Source organism: Vulpes lagopus, chromosome 5 (assembly GCF_018345385.1).
Source record: "Vulpes lagopus strain Blue_001 chromosome 5, ASM1834538v1, whole genome shotgun sequence".
Classification (NCBI taxonomy): Eukaryota; Metazoa; Chordata; class Mammalia; order Carnivora; family Canidae; genus Vulpes; species Vulpes lagopus.
This window is the reverse complement of record NC_054828.1, coordinates 34246685-34262012: the sequence shown is the minus strand read 5'-3', so window position 1 is coordinate 34262012 and position 15328 is coordinate 34246685. Positions and strand designations below refer to the sequence as shown.

The following is a 15328-nucleotide window of genomic DNA, read 5'->3' as shown; positions in this document are numbered from 1 at the left end:
CATGGAATACAATAGCTGAGACTATTCCAGAGAGGGCCTAACAATGAAACTGTGTACAGACATCACTCACCAGCCTTCTCTGCCTTTCCTGTGCCCTCACTCTTCACTTAAAATGAAATTACTTACTGATCCAACGTGAACCAATGAGTAGAAAGCCCTTTGAAAATGGAGTAGCTATGTTAAAAACAAAACAAACAGAGGCGCCTGAGGGACTCAATCGGTTAAGCAGTCAACTCTTGATTTCAGTTCAGGTCATGATCTTTGCTCATGAGGCTGAGCCCCAGGTCAGGCACCAGCATGGAGTCTGCTCAAAATTCTCTCTCTCCCTCTCTCTCTGCCCCTTCCCTGCTTGCATGTACTCTCCCTCAAATAATCAAATCTTTAAAAATAATAAACAAACAAATAAATAAATAAAATTAAATATCCATCATGTTTGGGATACAAGAACTGCACAAGGAATACTACCAAAAGACATATTCTGGGCATTCTGGGTCATTGGCGCTTCCAAATTTGGAAAACTTTAATTAACATTAACTCAGAAGTTTTACACCCAAGCCTCTACAGAAACAGCATTGGGGGAGGATCTCACTAACCTGGGGAGCCTGTTTGAAGTACATATGGCTATTCGTTCCTCAAAGGTCTCTCAGAATTTCAAGAGCACATGTATTTTGACAAAATTTCTCAAGTGATTCTAATACATACCTGTTTTTGCCCTCTCTGTTACCACTCTAGAGTACTCTTTCATGTAGGGAACATGTATATGGAAAGGTACTAACATACGATTATGTCAACTGCCCAACATATGGCACATACAGTCCTAGCCACCTTTACAGGATCCCATTTAATACTCAACAAACTCAGAGAATCATCCCCATGTTGCTGATGAAGAAACTGATGTTGCAAAGCTAAAATGGCAAAGAATTCAAGCCTGGGCTTAACTTCAAAGCCTTCACTCTTCCCTCCACACCATGCTACTTCAGAGTTATTATATGCCTTCTTCCTCCTACCCTTCTACTTTTATTGCCTCAATCCACACATTTGTTGGGTACTGCTCTATATACATACAAGATATAAGGATTGAATCACTAGCCTCTACCCTTAAAAAAAAAAATGCAACTTCTTAAGCACAGAATTTTCAAAAGTACCAGATCATCCATCTTAGGGAATGAGAATCATGTCTCACTACAAAAACTATGATGGAAAAAGTTTATTTTTACATGACCAGACAAGAATAGTAAATGGGGCTCATAAAAATAAAAACTAAGAAATACTTGCAGCAAACTTACAACAACTCTAAGGAATGAGTATTTCAATTGCTACTTCACATGAGCTGTTATGCTTCAACACTGTTTCTCATTTTATTTGCCCTACCTTGAGTTAATGGCAACTTAGGATAATTGAAAGATATCAGTAATTGAAACCAGTATGAGATATTCCTTTCACTTTTCTAAGACACTAAATCCAATATGTGCACATTTGCTCCTAACAAATTATTTAAAACTTACTTTCAGGGCACCTGGGTGGCTCAGTGGTTGAGGCCCTGCCTTGGGATCAGGTTGTGATCCCAGGGTCCTGGGACTGAGTCCCACATCAGGCTCCCCACAGGGAGCCTGCTTTTCTCTCTGCCTATGTCTCTGCCCCTCTCTCTCTCTGTCTTTCATTAATAAATAAATAAAATCTTTAAAAAGAAATAAAGCTCACTTTTGTATAAAAATGTCTCTACTTGGATCCCTGGGTGGCTCAGCAGTTTAGCACCTGCCTTTGGCCCAGAGCATGACCCTGGAGTCCTGGGATCAAGTCCCACATCAGGCTCCCTGCATGGAGCCTGCTTCTCCCTCTGCCTCTCTGTCTCTCTCTCTCTGTCTCTCTCTCTCTCTGTCTCTCATGAATAAATAAATAAAATCTTAAAAAAAAAAAAATGCCTCTATTAGGGCCCCTGGGTGGCTCAGTTGGTTGGGCATCTGCCTTTGGCTCAGGTCATGAACACAAGGTCCTGGGATCAAGCCTGTGTTTGGGGCTCCCCACTCAGCTTCTCCCTCTCCTCCCTGCTTGCTATCTCTGTCTCTGTCTCTATCTCTCTCTCTCAAATAAATTTTTAAAAATCTTTTTAAAAAAAAGTCTCTAATATCACTACATATATTAATAGTAAGTGTCTGCTTCCTTGACCCAATATCCAGGCATAATAACAGAACATTAGGGAATCTGGAGGGGAGGTGTTCTGTTAAAACCCAGATGGCCTGTAGATGTCTGTACCTAGCAGAGAAGGCCTCATTAACTTGCTTTTATTTTGACCTACCTTGTTTTTCTTGCCTCGGGGTTCACTTAGAGCCAATTCATCTTGAAGTAGTTCTACCCTCTTGGCAAGCTGCAGATTTCGAAATGTCAAACTGTCCATTTCCTGCTGGAGCTTTCTCAATGACTGATCCTTCATTTTCAGTTGTTCCTACATCAAAGTGGAAACAGATCATTCCTTATAATTTAGCCTTCAGGTTTCAAAGAGTGAAAAGAAATTATTTCTGTTTCACTAAAATATTATCAAATCTCTTGCTTTAGGAAATTCACGTTGTATGTTTATCATGCCAGTTCCCATGTTTTTAGCTCTGTTTTGTGACAAAATCATTTTGGGGGGCCAAACCAAGTACATTTAAAAATAAAATTTAAAAAGCAAATATACTGAAGTAACAGTCAATCATCAACTTAAAGTAAAATATCTACAACTCTATACATAATGTTGTTATGTATAGGGGTCTGGCAGTGAGGAGGCACAATGCCCAAGGCCACAATTTTATAAACCTGAACTGGGAAAGAGAACCTCCTACTCACTGCTGATGCTCTTCAGCAAGAATGGGAAGCAATTTATTTGCACTCATTTTTTTCAATAAATCCTCCCTGCATCTTAGTCAAAATGAAATCCTTCCTCTACACTTAATTTTACTTTAAACTATCTTGATTTGGGGCACCTGGGTGGCTCAGTGGTTGGGCGTCTGCCTTTGGCTCAGGTCATGATCTCCAGGGTGCTGGGATCGAGTCCCACATCAGGTTCCCTGTAGGGAGCCTGCTTCTCTCTCCCTCTGCCTGTGTGTGTGTGTCTCTGATGAATAAATAAATAAAATCTTTAAAAAATAAATAAATAAAATAAACTATCCTGATTTGTCAAAGATAAAAAGCAATAGTATTCTAACACAGTGGTGTCTACAATTTACTGACATTACCAGCATGTTGAGAGCAACCAGAAGGACAGAATAATTTTCCCATTAAGTAGTGAAACATTTTTCTTTTCTATTGTTTTTTTAGTAATAATACTTGGGAATCTGATGGTAAATACAGACCCAGACCACATCCAAATTATCATGTATTTCAAATTAAAGAAATCCAAATCAACGAATGCTGTCTCCAACAACTCACTGAAGAGGCAAGCCCAATATATGAAAGGTCTCTTCTACCAGAAGACATCCCAATCTTCCCATCGAGTAAACCAGCCAATTACCATTCTTACTAGAACTGTAATGACCACTGCAATGAATGGTAAAACAAAGAGTAATTTCTTTACATCCTTAGAATCACCAGCTGACTAATGCTCCAACTCCATTAACCAATCATTAATTTCAGAAGACTGCTATCTCAATCTCTCTGTAAATTCTAGTTCCTGCAATGGGGAGGATGATAATGTTATCTGCTCTCACAGACTTGTGTGAAGACAACTGACAGAGTGGACGTAACGTGCCTGGCAGAGTGTCTGACACACAGTAAGAGCTCAATAACTAGAACCTGCCGTCACCATCAACAATGTCCCCACCATCACCAAGGCCACCATCGCAGAGTTAGTCAAATGCAACCAGCCACAGAACACTGTCATATGCCAGAGTGGGCGACTAAGACACACTAGGAAATACCTTTTCCGCTAATAGCTTTTAAATATCATTAAGAGAGATAACGATGATTTCTTCAATGATTTAGGCAAGATAATAACTTGACTAACAAATCCTGACTATAAGTAAGCTTATTTTTCATACTTGGGCGCAGAGAGCTTCGAACGTATGAGAACAGTGTTTTGAGCCACCTCAGCCCTGAGTCCATACTACAGCACCTGATTTGGGGGCACTCTCAAGTCAGAGTTCTCTAGGTAAAGGTCCAACACTAGTTAAATGAAAGGACGTATTTCTGGGTTACCTGAGTGGAATCACCCTAGAAAGATCACTGGTTAGGGACTATTCCAGAAAGAGGTAAGAGTAAAGGGAATCCTAATTCCTTTTGTCTAAACAGGGAGCAAGGGAAAGAGTGAGGAATGACAGATGGTATATTTAACGGAAACAGGCCAAGAAGAAATCTATATCCTAGAATTACTTTAGCCAAGTAAAAATATCACTAAGCAGTACTTATGACATGCCTACCAGAATGAGGTAGAAACAAATTTCTTCATCTCCTGTCATATTTCTCCCTCTGTTAACAAAGATGCTGATGATAAGATGTATCATTCAAATAGAGTAACCTGATTTACACAGGTTATTACTATTAAATAGCTCAACCCAAAAGTAAGATTAATGGACTAAATGATTCACCCTTTCAAATCCATTCATTAGGGGACAACCATCTGCTGAATGCTGGACATATGAACATGACGTAGACTCCCTCAGAGTGCTGTCTAGTGATGAAGACAGGGAAGTAGCTCCATTAATCCAGATGAATTTCGCTAAAGAGAGTCTGTGAGATCTAAGTGAAACAGGAGATAGAGTCAAATAATTCCTTTTTGTAATTTTTAGCTAAGGAAATCAAGGTGCATCACATTCATACCTAAGCAAGAAACAAAGTTAAACACAAAGGCTATACTACCTTCTCCTATCCCTAGTGATTCAGTGTCATAGTTGGGACTTTAAAACAGAAAGCCAGCTGAATTCCTTGCTTTGAGTATCACCAAACACTAACTTAATTGTCACAATACAAATACATTGTTTCATACCTTTAAAGCAGCAGAATTCGCTTGTTCATCCACAACACCTTTTTTCAGGACCTGATTCTGGGCTCGAAGCTGAAAACAGAGGAAGCAATAATTAATTTTTAATATAAAGCAATCATTGTAGCAAGGAAATCACTTACCATTATTTCACAGGAATGATTACACTGAGGAACTACCTTCTCACATATATATGAGAATAAAAATATTAGCATGGAAAAGGATAGAGATATCATCATTCTGCCATTTTTCAGATTAGCACAGAGGCTGAGCTGCCCAATGACATAATAATAATCAGCAGCAAAACTGACACTATAGTCCAGGTCTCTTGACTTCCATATGGTACATGGTTCTTTCTGTAAAACCAAGTCTCCCCTTTAAACAAAAACTAATACAATATACTAATACTAAATACAATAAAGTAATGTTAAAATGAATAGAAAACTGATATAATAAATAATAGGGTATCATGTATGCCATTTTCCTTGAAACTCTGGCACACATCCATTTGTAAAATACATATATAATTGGACTAATTATGAAAAAAGAACTCTACAAAGAATCAAAGTGTAGGGCATTGAACATACCCAGCAGGACACTGTCATCCCCCACAATAGCCTCAGGAATGATAGACTTGCAATAAGGCATCAGCTAAAGCAGTGTGCTCAAGTAACTAAGAAACAGACTAAATCCAGAAGCTGGCAATAGCAGCTAACATTTGAAACCTCATCCTATACCAGGCACTGTCCTAAGTGCTTTCCTTGTACTCCCTCATTAATCTTCACAACCCTATGAAGTACGTACTGAAATTGTACATTTTACAGATGAGGAAACAGTGAGGTATAGGAAAGTTAAGTGGCAATACTGAGATTCAGACCTCAGCAGATTTGACGGAGTCATAATGCCATTAGACAACACTGGTTACTATTTTCTAAAGCTATGTATAAATGAGAAAAGAAGTAGGCGGGGGAGGTTGGGGAAGTCTTTGAAGAGGTAGGACACGGGCTTATTTTTTTTTTATTGAGATATAACTTTATTTTAAATAGGGCATACAAATCAAGAATTATACAGCCAATGAATTTTACATATGTATATATGTATTCATCTATCACTTGCAAGGGTTTCGAAAGATAAAATCCACTTCTGTAGGGAGAGGAAAGTTCTCAGCAAGGTTAACACAGACCATGTAAGTATAAATACACAAATCCTATGAAGCCAAAGTGAAAGATGTACAGACTCATATCCTGAAGATTTAGTACAAAGACCATGAAACACCAGGTTCTTCTCTTAGAAACTGAACAAATGGAATGATTTTATCTGTGAGCTTAAAAGAATCTACTTCTAATTCTGCATAACTCCGATCTGTCTCCCAAGAACAGAAATGACCCTCCCTCTGTGCCAAAAGAATAGGAATACTTAAATACTAAACCTTAAATTAAGTATGTGAAATTCAATAGAAAATTTAGCTACAAATTGAAGAAGAAAAGCAGGAATACTGCAGGATATTCAACAGTCTGATCAAAAGACAGATTAAAAAGATGAGCTTTTTCTATTTTTAGAAAGTTAAAGATACAGCTCACTACCACAACAGAAGGAAGACCCAAATCTTGCTCTGCCATTTAGTAGACAATTTAAACTTGAAAAATTCACTGAACTGTTCTGAGCCTCAGTTATAAGGTCTATATGTATTCACCCATATACCCTATCTTCCTTCTTCTGACATTGTTGTGAGAACCAGATAAGAAACCTATGTCAAAGCACTTTCTAAATCTTAAAATGCCCCAAGAATGGAAACAGTTCTCTTAGACTAGAATCAAAGGGATAACAGATAACATTATAGCTTGCCTGGTATAAGGCATTGTGCTAAATGATATTAAGGAGAAAAAGAAGTGAAGGAAGTGGTTTGACAAAGAGCTTACAATTTAAAAGGGACAATACAAGATAACTAGAAGTACTTACTACTATTTAAATTCCCTGCAGCAAGGGTTGCAAACTAAGGTCAATGGGCCATACTGGCCTGCTACCTAATTTTTTTAAAAAATTGTTTGAAGATTTATTTACTTGAGGGAGTGTGTGCAAGGAGGGGAGGGGCAGAGGGAGGGGCATAGTCTCAAGGAGACTCTATGCAGAGCATGGAGCCCTCACACAGGGCTTGATCTCACAACCCTGGGATCACAACCTGACCTGAGCAAAAACCAAAAGTCAGTACCACCTAGGCACCCCTACTAATTTAAAGTTGTACTAGAACAGAACCACACTCCTTTCCGCATTGTCTACAGTTGCTTTTGAGCTATAATGATAGAGACAGGTAGTTGCAAGAGAAAACGTACAGTCCTAAGCCTGAAATATTTACTCATAGTCTCTTTCCAGAAAAAGTTTGAACACCTCCCCTCTACAAGTTCAGAAAAAAGAAGTACCACTTTTTTTTTTTTTAATTTTTTATTTATCTATGATAGTCACACAGAGAGAGAGAGAGAGAGAGAGAGAGGCAGAGACACAGGCAGAGGGAGAAGCAGGCTCCGTGCACCGGAAGCCCAACATGGGATTCGATCCCGGGTCTCCAGGATTGCGCCCTGGGCCAAAGGCAGGCGCCAAACCGCTGTGCCACCCAGGGATCCCTGAAGTACCACTTTTTAATACTGATTTCCATCACATAGTATTTTTTTTGGAGCAGGATAAACATACTCATGGATAATGTGCTACATTAGGTAACAGAATTCAATAAATATTTTCAAACCCACATAGCCAGAAGACAGCAATATGACGTCGGGCTTTAGGTTTCATTTCATGCCCCTGCCCTAACTTTCACCTATGGTCTCTTACACATATTCTTTCTGGGATATTTAGAAGATCCTAATGACTGTTTCCAGATCTAGGGATGAAGCCTGAAATTTGTTGAACTGATGGTTTTCTATAGGACCAGAACCATGACACTTTAAAAAAAAGAACCTCAACTTTCATTTCTAAGAAACATTTAAAAGCTACTTAAAGCAAACTGAACAGTATACTTTGTTAAAAAGCAAAATAGGAGCAGCCCGGGTGGCTCAGTCGTTTAGCACCGCCTTCAGTCCAGGGTGTGATCCTGGGGAACCAGGATCGAGTCCCATGTCGGGCTCCCTGCATGGGGCCTGCTTTTCCCTCTGCCTGTGTCTCTGCCTCTGTCTGTCTGTCTGTCTCTCTCTCTCTCTGTGTCTCTCATGAATAAATAATAAAAAATAAAATAAATAAAAATTTTAAAAAGCAAAACAAAACTTTCTTAAAGATTTTATTTTTAAGTAATCTCTATACCCGACATGGGGCTCAAACTCACAACCCCAAGATCAAGAGTTCCACGGTTCACTGACAGAGCCAGCCGGCAGCTCACAAAACAAAATTCTGAAATTACTGCTATATAGATTTTAATCTGATTACAACAGAAAATGATTTGGATATTCCTTTGGAAAATATTGTTTTCTAAACAACAATATGGTTTCAATAAAATTGCTTGGCAGAAAATGATCTGGATATTCCTTTGGATAATACTGTTTTCTAAACAAAAACATGGTTTCAATAAAACTACTTGGCAGAAAATGCAGCCCCTTTAGAAAGATCTACCTAAATACGTACTATTTATTAAGGTAGAAAAGGATGACAGGGGATCCCTGGGTGGCTCAGCGGTTTGGCGCCTGCCTTTGGCCCAGGGCGCAATCCTGGAGTCCCGGGATCGAGTCCTGCGTCGGGCTCCCGGCATGGAGCCTGCTTCTTCCTCTGCCTGTGTCTCTGCCTCTCTCTCTCTCTCTCTCTCTCTCCCTCTCTCTCTCTCTCTCTATCATGAATAAATAAATAAATAAATCTTTAAAAAAAAAAAAAGGATGACAATCATAAGCTCAGCACATACCACTGCCCTGTTAATTACATTTCACAGCATCTGGAGTTTTCCTGCATTTCAGCATCACTACGGACACAATTGTGCATTAGTGAACCAAAAGCTTGTCAAATGGTCAGTCTGGTCTTTTAGAATCCATCTTTCTCCTCACCAGCATTTCACCACAGTGGGGAAGCAAATGGGACACTGTCTTACTCTTTTAGAAATAGGTACAAGATCACCAGATGCTCACTAATGCCTCCAGGAGATACAAACAGAGGCTCCAATGCATGTGGGCATAACCAGGAAACACCTGCCCTGAAGTCTCCAATGGGACAAACTCTCCAGAAAATGACATAGCCTACTTCCAAGCAGCTGTCCACCAAGCTCTTCTGTTCCATCCAGCAGAGGAACAGCACCTCTGCATCCCAACTCTGAAACCCTTACCTTTTTAAACGTCCTTTTTCATAGTCTAGTAATCTTCTGATTGGCATTACCTTTCCTTCAAAAGCACAGGCCTTTCTCATTTTGACCAGCCAACCCCAGATGTTCTTTAAGGAACTTACTTCCTACAACTGGCCCTATTTTGTCAATAAGTGTTTCCTAACCACCCAGTATGGTCCGCAGGGAGCTTGCCCCTCTGTTCTTAGCTGGTAAAAAGACATCTCTTATTAAACCATTCTGCTTTAACTTTACTTTTTAGAGTAGTAGATTTTACATTTACTAATTTAGGTTTGACTTCTGTACTCACCTCCCATCTGCCAATAAAACTGCAGCTCATGGTAAAGACTACAGCCTACTTCCCTGTATCTCCTGCCTATAGTGAAAGATCAAAGCCATGGATAGAGAAGGCACTCAATAAATTTTTAGTTAACCAAATTAGATACTGTATATAAGAGGCATTTGAAGGTAATGCATTATACAACTATAAAGCTTCATCACTCTAACAGTCCCTCTCTGACCTTTTCCCGATGTTTCCTACCTCAGTGACAGAATAACTCCAGCCACCACCACCTGGCACTAGAGAGGGTGCAGGTAGTTTATCGCCTCCCAGGGGGAGGAACAAGCAAGTAGGTAGAGAGAAAGACCAAGTGGTTTTCCCAGGAAGGAATTTTAGAGATCATCGAGGCCAGAGATTCTGAAGCTGGGGTCTACAGATGACTTCAGTATTTTAAAGCTTCCTCAGGGTTTGGGTGAGGCTTAGGGATGGGCTTGGGTTGTATGTTGCACACACTACTTTGTAATAAAGACAAGCTTATATGTTTAATAGTTTGTTTTTTGGGGTCATAAAATTTATAAAATGCCAAAATGTCCATTATAGGAAATAGGTAAGAGTGATTCTAACATAGAAAATCGTTGGGGATTAGGTGAGGAAATGTGTATATGTGATTCATCTCTCTTTCCTCACAGTTTGTGATTGAAGGTGGTAAATCCCTAATCTTGGGCCAGTTATCCTATCATGGATTGTCAAAGTGGCAGGAGAAATCATAGTCGACTTACCACCACTCTCTCTCTGTCCCTAGAGAAAGAGCTGTGTGATAAGCCTGACTATTTCAGAATCAGAGTTATGTAGAGCAGTCTGCAGAGTGGTCTTTAGCAATTTAGGCTCAGGGCTTTGGGGATTCTTGGTGTCCAGTAGGACCACATTGTTCAAACCATTTGGAGAAATACCTGTAGGCTCTGCAGTACCAGGTAGTAGTGGCTGGAGTTACTCTGTCTCTGAGGCAGGAAAAAACCTTCTTCTCTCAGACCTGCCCTCAAATGGAAGCCCTTTCTCCTGCTCCAGCTCCTAAGCAGGGAAACTCATTAGGACAACACCCTACCTCCAACCCCTGCAATCTAGCTGCCTCACTAGTGACTGGATGAGTAGAATAGCTGGATTAAAGAGGAAGAGTAGGACACCCTTGGCTTTTCTAAGGCCTAACTATTCAAAGTGTAGTCTGTGTACAGCTGCAACAGCATCACGTGGGAGCAGACTCTCAGGCCCCACCTCAGACCTACTGAACCAGAATCTATGTTCAACAAAGTTTCAGGGGAGTCAAAGGGACATTTTGTGTCTGTGATGCACTGGTCTAGGGACTAAGCTAGTACTTTCTAACAAGGTAGCCAAAAGCTATATGTGCCTATTTAAATTTATATTAAATCTAACATTCTGTTCCCTAGTTGCCCTGGCCATATTGGAAGTGCTCAATAGTATCACACAGCTAGTGGTTACCCTACCGGACAGCACAGATACAGAACATTTTCATTCTCATGGAAAGTTTCATTGGATAACACTGAACACAATGCTGTTTTCCAATCAAACTTTAGTAACAAACCCTATGCATTTGAGGGGGAAAAAAAAAAGGCTGATACTAGATTTTAATACAAATGATACTCATTTTTAATTCAGCTTCTAAGTCAATTTCTCATACAGGAAGGGGCAATTAATCAGGTTCCACCAAGCTCCACTATCTAAAAAGCAAACACAGCACATCAAAACTGCCCCTTCACCAATGTGAATAGCTATTTCCTAAGAGCATAAATCTGAAAAGCTCCCAAAGGCAATCTTCTTCATAACTATAAGAAGCATCAATTGCAAAGTAACTGTTAAGAGAAACACTGGATGTCTGACTTTCCCACTAGTTTTTACTGCCTCAAAAAGAGCTTTAAAAAGATTAACTGAGCCAAAGTTAATATGCTGATACCAGACCTTGAACAATGGTTCTCAAATTTTGGTGTGCATCTAAATCATTACAGAGGTGTGTTGCTGTTGTGTTGCCACAACAGATCGCTGGGTCTGAACACCAGTTTCAGATTCAGTAAGTCCCAGGTGGACTAAGAATTTATATTTCTAACTCATTCCCAGATGCTGCTGATGCTGACCCAGGGGCCACACTTTGAGAACCATTGACCCAGAGTAACACAAGCATTGAGAAAACAGTTAGAACTTGAAACATGCTTACACACATAACATGATGCCAGGCAGGGGTGCAGTAGCTCATGCAAAGAAACCAGGCTAGGAAACCAAATAGGGCCAGGACTCAGTGCCCTCAGCCTCTCCTCCCTATGAGATATACTAGAGCATAAGAACCAGACCAGGCTGTTGAAGAGACACCATATAAGAAACAATCTTTTGATTCTTAATCTATGGTGCAGTAACTGAAGTCTCAACTGGCTTTCCCTCACATCTCAAAGAAGTAGTAAGCACCGCTTATCAATTAACTTCATAAACTTCTGAAAACCAACTGCATACACTTTTCTCCTCCCCGAGAACTTGATTAAACCTGAAGTTTCAAAAGCCTCCAATGATCTCCTAATTGCCCAAACTACTAAGGTCTTAACCTCTCCTTTTACTACCCTTTCCAAAACATTTCACATTTTAGCAGTATGTATGCCTCAGAAATTGTCATCTGCTCTGACCTCTCATGGTCCATCTTTCATCTAACTAAACTTTCAGTCTCTTAAATTAAATGCGAGCTCCTCAGACCTTTTTCTTTTCCTTCTCAGGAAGAAAGAATATTATGACCACAGTTCTTAAGCAAAAAATGGGCTCCCTGGAAAACAGGCTGAGCTCTGCATTATATCAGAACAAGGAAATCCTGCAAATGTCTTTGGTTTAGAGATCATGCTTGTTGCTGTCTTTATATGCAGCCTCCTTCTACTGTTGATGAGGAAATCTTGGGTCTTTGTATGCTAAATAAGGAAAAACGCCTAGCTGGATTTCAACATTAGCCCATAATTTCTGCACCAGGGAAGGTAATGCAAAGGTACAGTGCCCCTTCCTCAAGGCTCAAGGCTAAAGGTAGCATAGATCTTATCTAGAAATTGCTTGGCACTAGAATTGACAGAGAAGAAAAAGCACATGAAATCTTTTGACCAATCTCTGTTCTCTTATGTTCTGAAATTTCCATCCGATTGTAATTAAAAGGATGAAAAATGATCTAGCCCAATCTCAGAGATAAATAACCTCAAGTCTGGCAGACCGCCTACAATCTACTTAGCATCTCCTCCTTTCTTCATACCCTTCCCACAGGTGTTCCCCAAAGAGTCTACCTAAAGTGTTCCACCCTGATTAACTCTTGAAGTTCAACTACTTGTCTTTATAGGCATTCTTCCAAAAGCTCTAGCCTTTGTCCTGACTTTTAGCCAGCCCATCTCCACTAGAAATTTTTAGTAGTTACCCCAACAACACCTCAAGCTACTATGTGAACAAGATAATTTTAATGTGCCTCCCAACCTTAAAATTCTATAATTGCATCTAACCTTTACTATACCCCTTTGCTCTAAATTGGCTCACCTTCCTGACAGTGGGATCTATCAGTGGTGGTCATGTCTCTTCATCTCAGAACTGCAGGGTCAACTCTTCAGTCTCCCCTCACTCACCTCATCCCACAGGATGAATAAGACACAAGGATGAGTGCCTCATATACCATATATTTCATAAGTTTACTGCTACATACAAAGCGGGCACTCAAAAAAGAGGTAACTAGGGGCAGGGCGCCTGGGTGGCTCAGTTGTTTAAGTATCTGCCTTCAGTTCTGGTCATGATCCTGCAGTCCTGGGATCAAACTCCACATCGGGCTCCCTTTTCAGTAGGGAGTCTGCTTCTCCCTCTCCCTCTACCCCTCCCTGCCGCCCAGCTCTTGCTCTCTCACTGTCTCCAATAAATAAAATCTTTAAAAATAAATTGAAAAATAAGAGGTAAGTAAAAATGTACTTTAACCATAAGTCCTAAATCTAGGCCCTCCTCTCCATCTTAACAGTCACTAATCTGATTTAGCCCTGTATTACACTCCCCAAAACTATTCCAAGAGCCCACAGTCTGGTCTTCTTTTCACCAGTCTTTCCCTATTTCAATCCATCCTCCACATAGTTACCAGTTCCCCTCCTAAAAGTAATGTCATTATCCTGCTTAAAAACCTTTGACATCTATTATTCAAAACAGAAAGTCGAGACTTAGTTGACTTCCACAACCCTTTGTGATGATCAGGTCCAAACCAGATTTCACCACTCTCACCTTAACGTGCTTTTCACGTCTGCAAACAAGACCTTGTTCTCTTTGCCCGGGATGCTACCAACCCTCCCACTTCCCTATTTCCCAGACTGAGTAACTTCTCTACTCTTACCCTCCACCTCTTCCGTGCTCTCACCGACCTAACACTTGTCATACTGTATCATGATTATGTACAATGTCTGAACATTCTATTAAAAGATTCTCCTTAAACTGGAACTCCGCCTCACTCCATCGACCCTGGCACCGTCCACAGGAGGCACGCCATAAAGGTCTGTTGAAAGAAAAAAGCGTATATACCCCCAAAATAAAACCTTTCAAAGTTTTTAATACTTTTGGAAGGCGATATAATTATTTCAGCAATGCGGTCCACCGGTTAAAACATTTTTAGAGCTCTCTTTGGCCATCCAGAATTGCCTTCTGAGATTGTTTACACTCTGAAGAAGAAAATCCGTCCCCTTACTTTATACCATAGGACATTTTCACCGAAAATAGTAGAGCCGACTCTGAGTATTGCCATTCTCCACCCACCCTCCTCCATCCTATGGATTTGTTCCAAACAAATTCTGACCCTTCAAGCCAGAAAATATTTGTCCAAAGGCTGTAAACTTGCCATCACTGACGGTTGTGCTACAGGCACAATTTGAAATGTAAATGCAAAAAGTTTTGCCAATAGCAGCACCGGGGGAGTTATAGTATCTCAAAAGGCTCCCTTTTGATGGTGAAAGGACCTCTTAGGTGTGTACGTTTAGGCAAAGGTTTTCTGTTTCAAACAACAGCTCATTTCACCTTGCTGAATGTGTGTTAAGTGAAACCCTGGGGGGGGGGGGGATGTGCGTCTGTTTCTCCAAATTGTAAAAAGGGGGGAGGGGGGCTAAGTCTTCCCAAGGCCCCCGTGAGGATTGCTGAACCAATTCCTGAAGATGCGAGATTCCTTTAGAACTTCATTAGAATATTCTTAAGGCAGCAACCCCTCAGAAGCAGCACCGCCCTTTTCCAAGGGAAGGGTTCCATCATTTAAAGACGGATGCCACAAATACGACAAAGGGGCAGGTCCCTATTTTGCCTAATTCACCATGTATTGAACACCTGGGTGTTCTGCCCCAATCCAGGTGGCCGAGGAAGAAGAGCGAGAAAAGGACACAGCCCTAGCACCCAGCCTTCCAGAGCATCTCCAGACGACCCCCTGCCAGCGCCCTGAGCGCACCCGAAACCACCCAGCCCCAGCGAAACGGTGCACGCGAACGGCTCTCCCTGCCCTCGCAACAGACTGGGGACACGCAAGCCTCTCGCTCATCTCATCTCATCTCATCTCATCCAGGGAGAAGGAAGAAAGCTCGGTCGTTCTCATCACTGGGTTAGGAATACTGAGGAAGCAGCAGTGGAGGGACTGGTCCTCACCCTTCCCTTCCCCTCCCGACCAGCACCAGAGGCAGGATCCAGGGCTCGGACACCCCCGTCCCGAGCCCGCTACTTGAGCGAGAGGGAGGAACCGAACTCCTGCTCCTTCCCGCAGAAACGCACAGGGGCCCAGCCGCGG

At 41.0% G+C, this 15328-nt stretch overlaps 1 protein-coding gene across 1 annotated transcript in view; it reads right to left on the bottom strand.

Moving 5' to 3' along the window:
- The window catches only part of PPP1R21 (protein phosphatase 1 regulatory subunit 21), a 65497-nt gene that overhangs the window by 49794 nt on the left and 375 nt on the right, over positions 1–15328 (bottom strand). The window contains exons 2-3 of the mRNA XM_041756468.1: positions 4958–5026; positions 2297–2443 (exon numbers count right to left, since the gene is read on the bottom strand). Coding sequence (XP_041612402.1) covers positions 2297–2443; positions 4958–5026 — 216 coding nt within the window. The remainder of the gene's footprint in view (positions 1–2296; positions 2444–4957; positions 5027–15328) is intronic.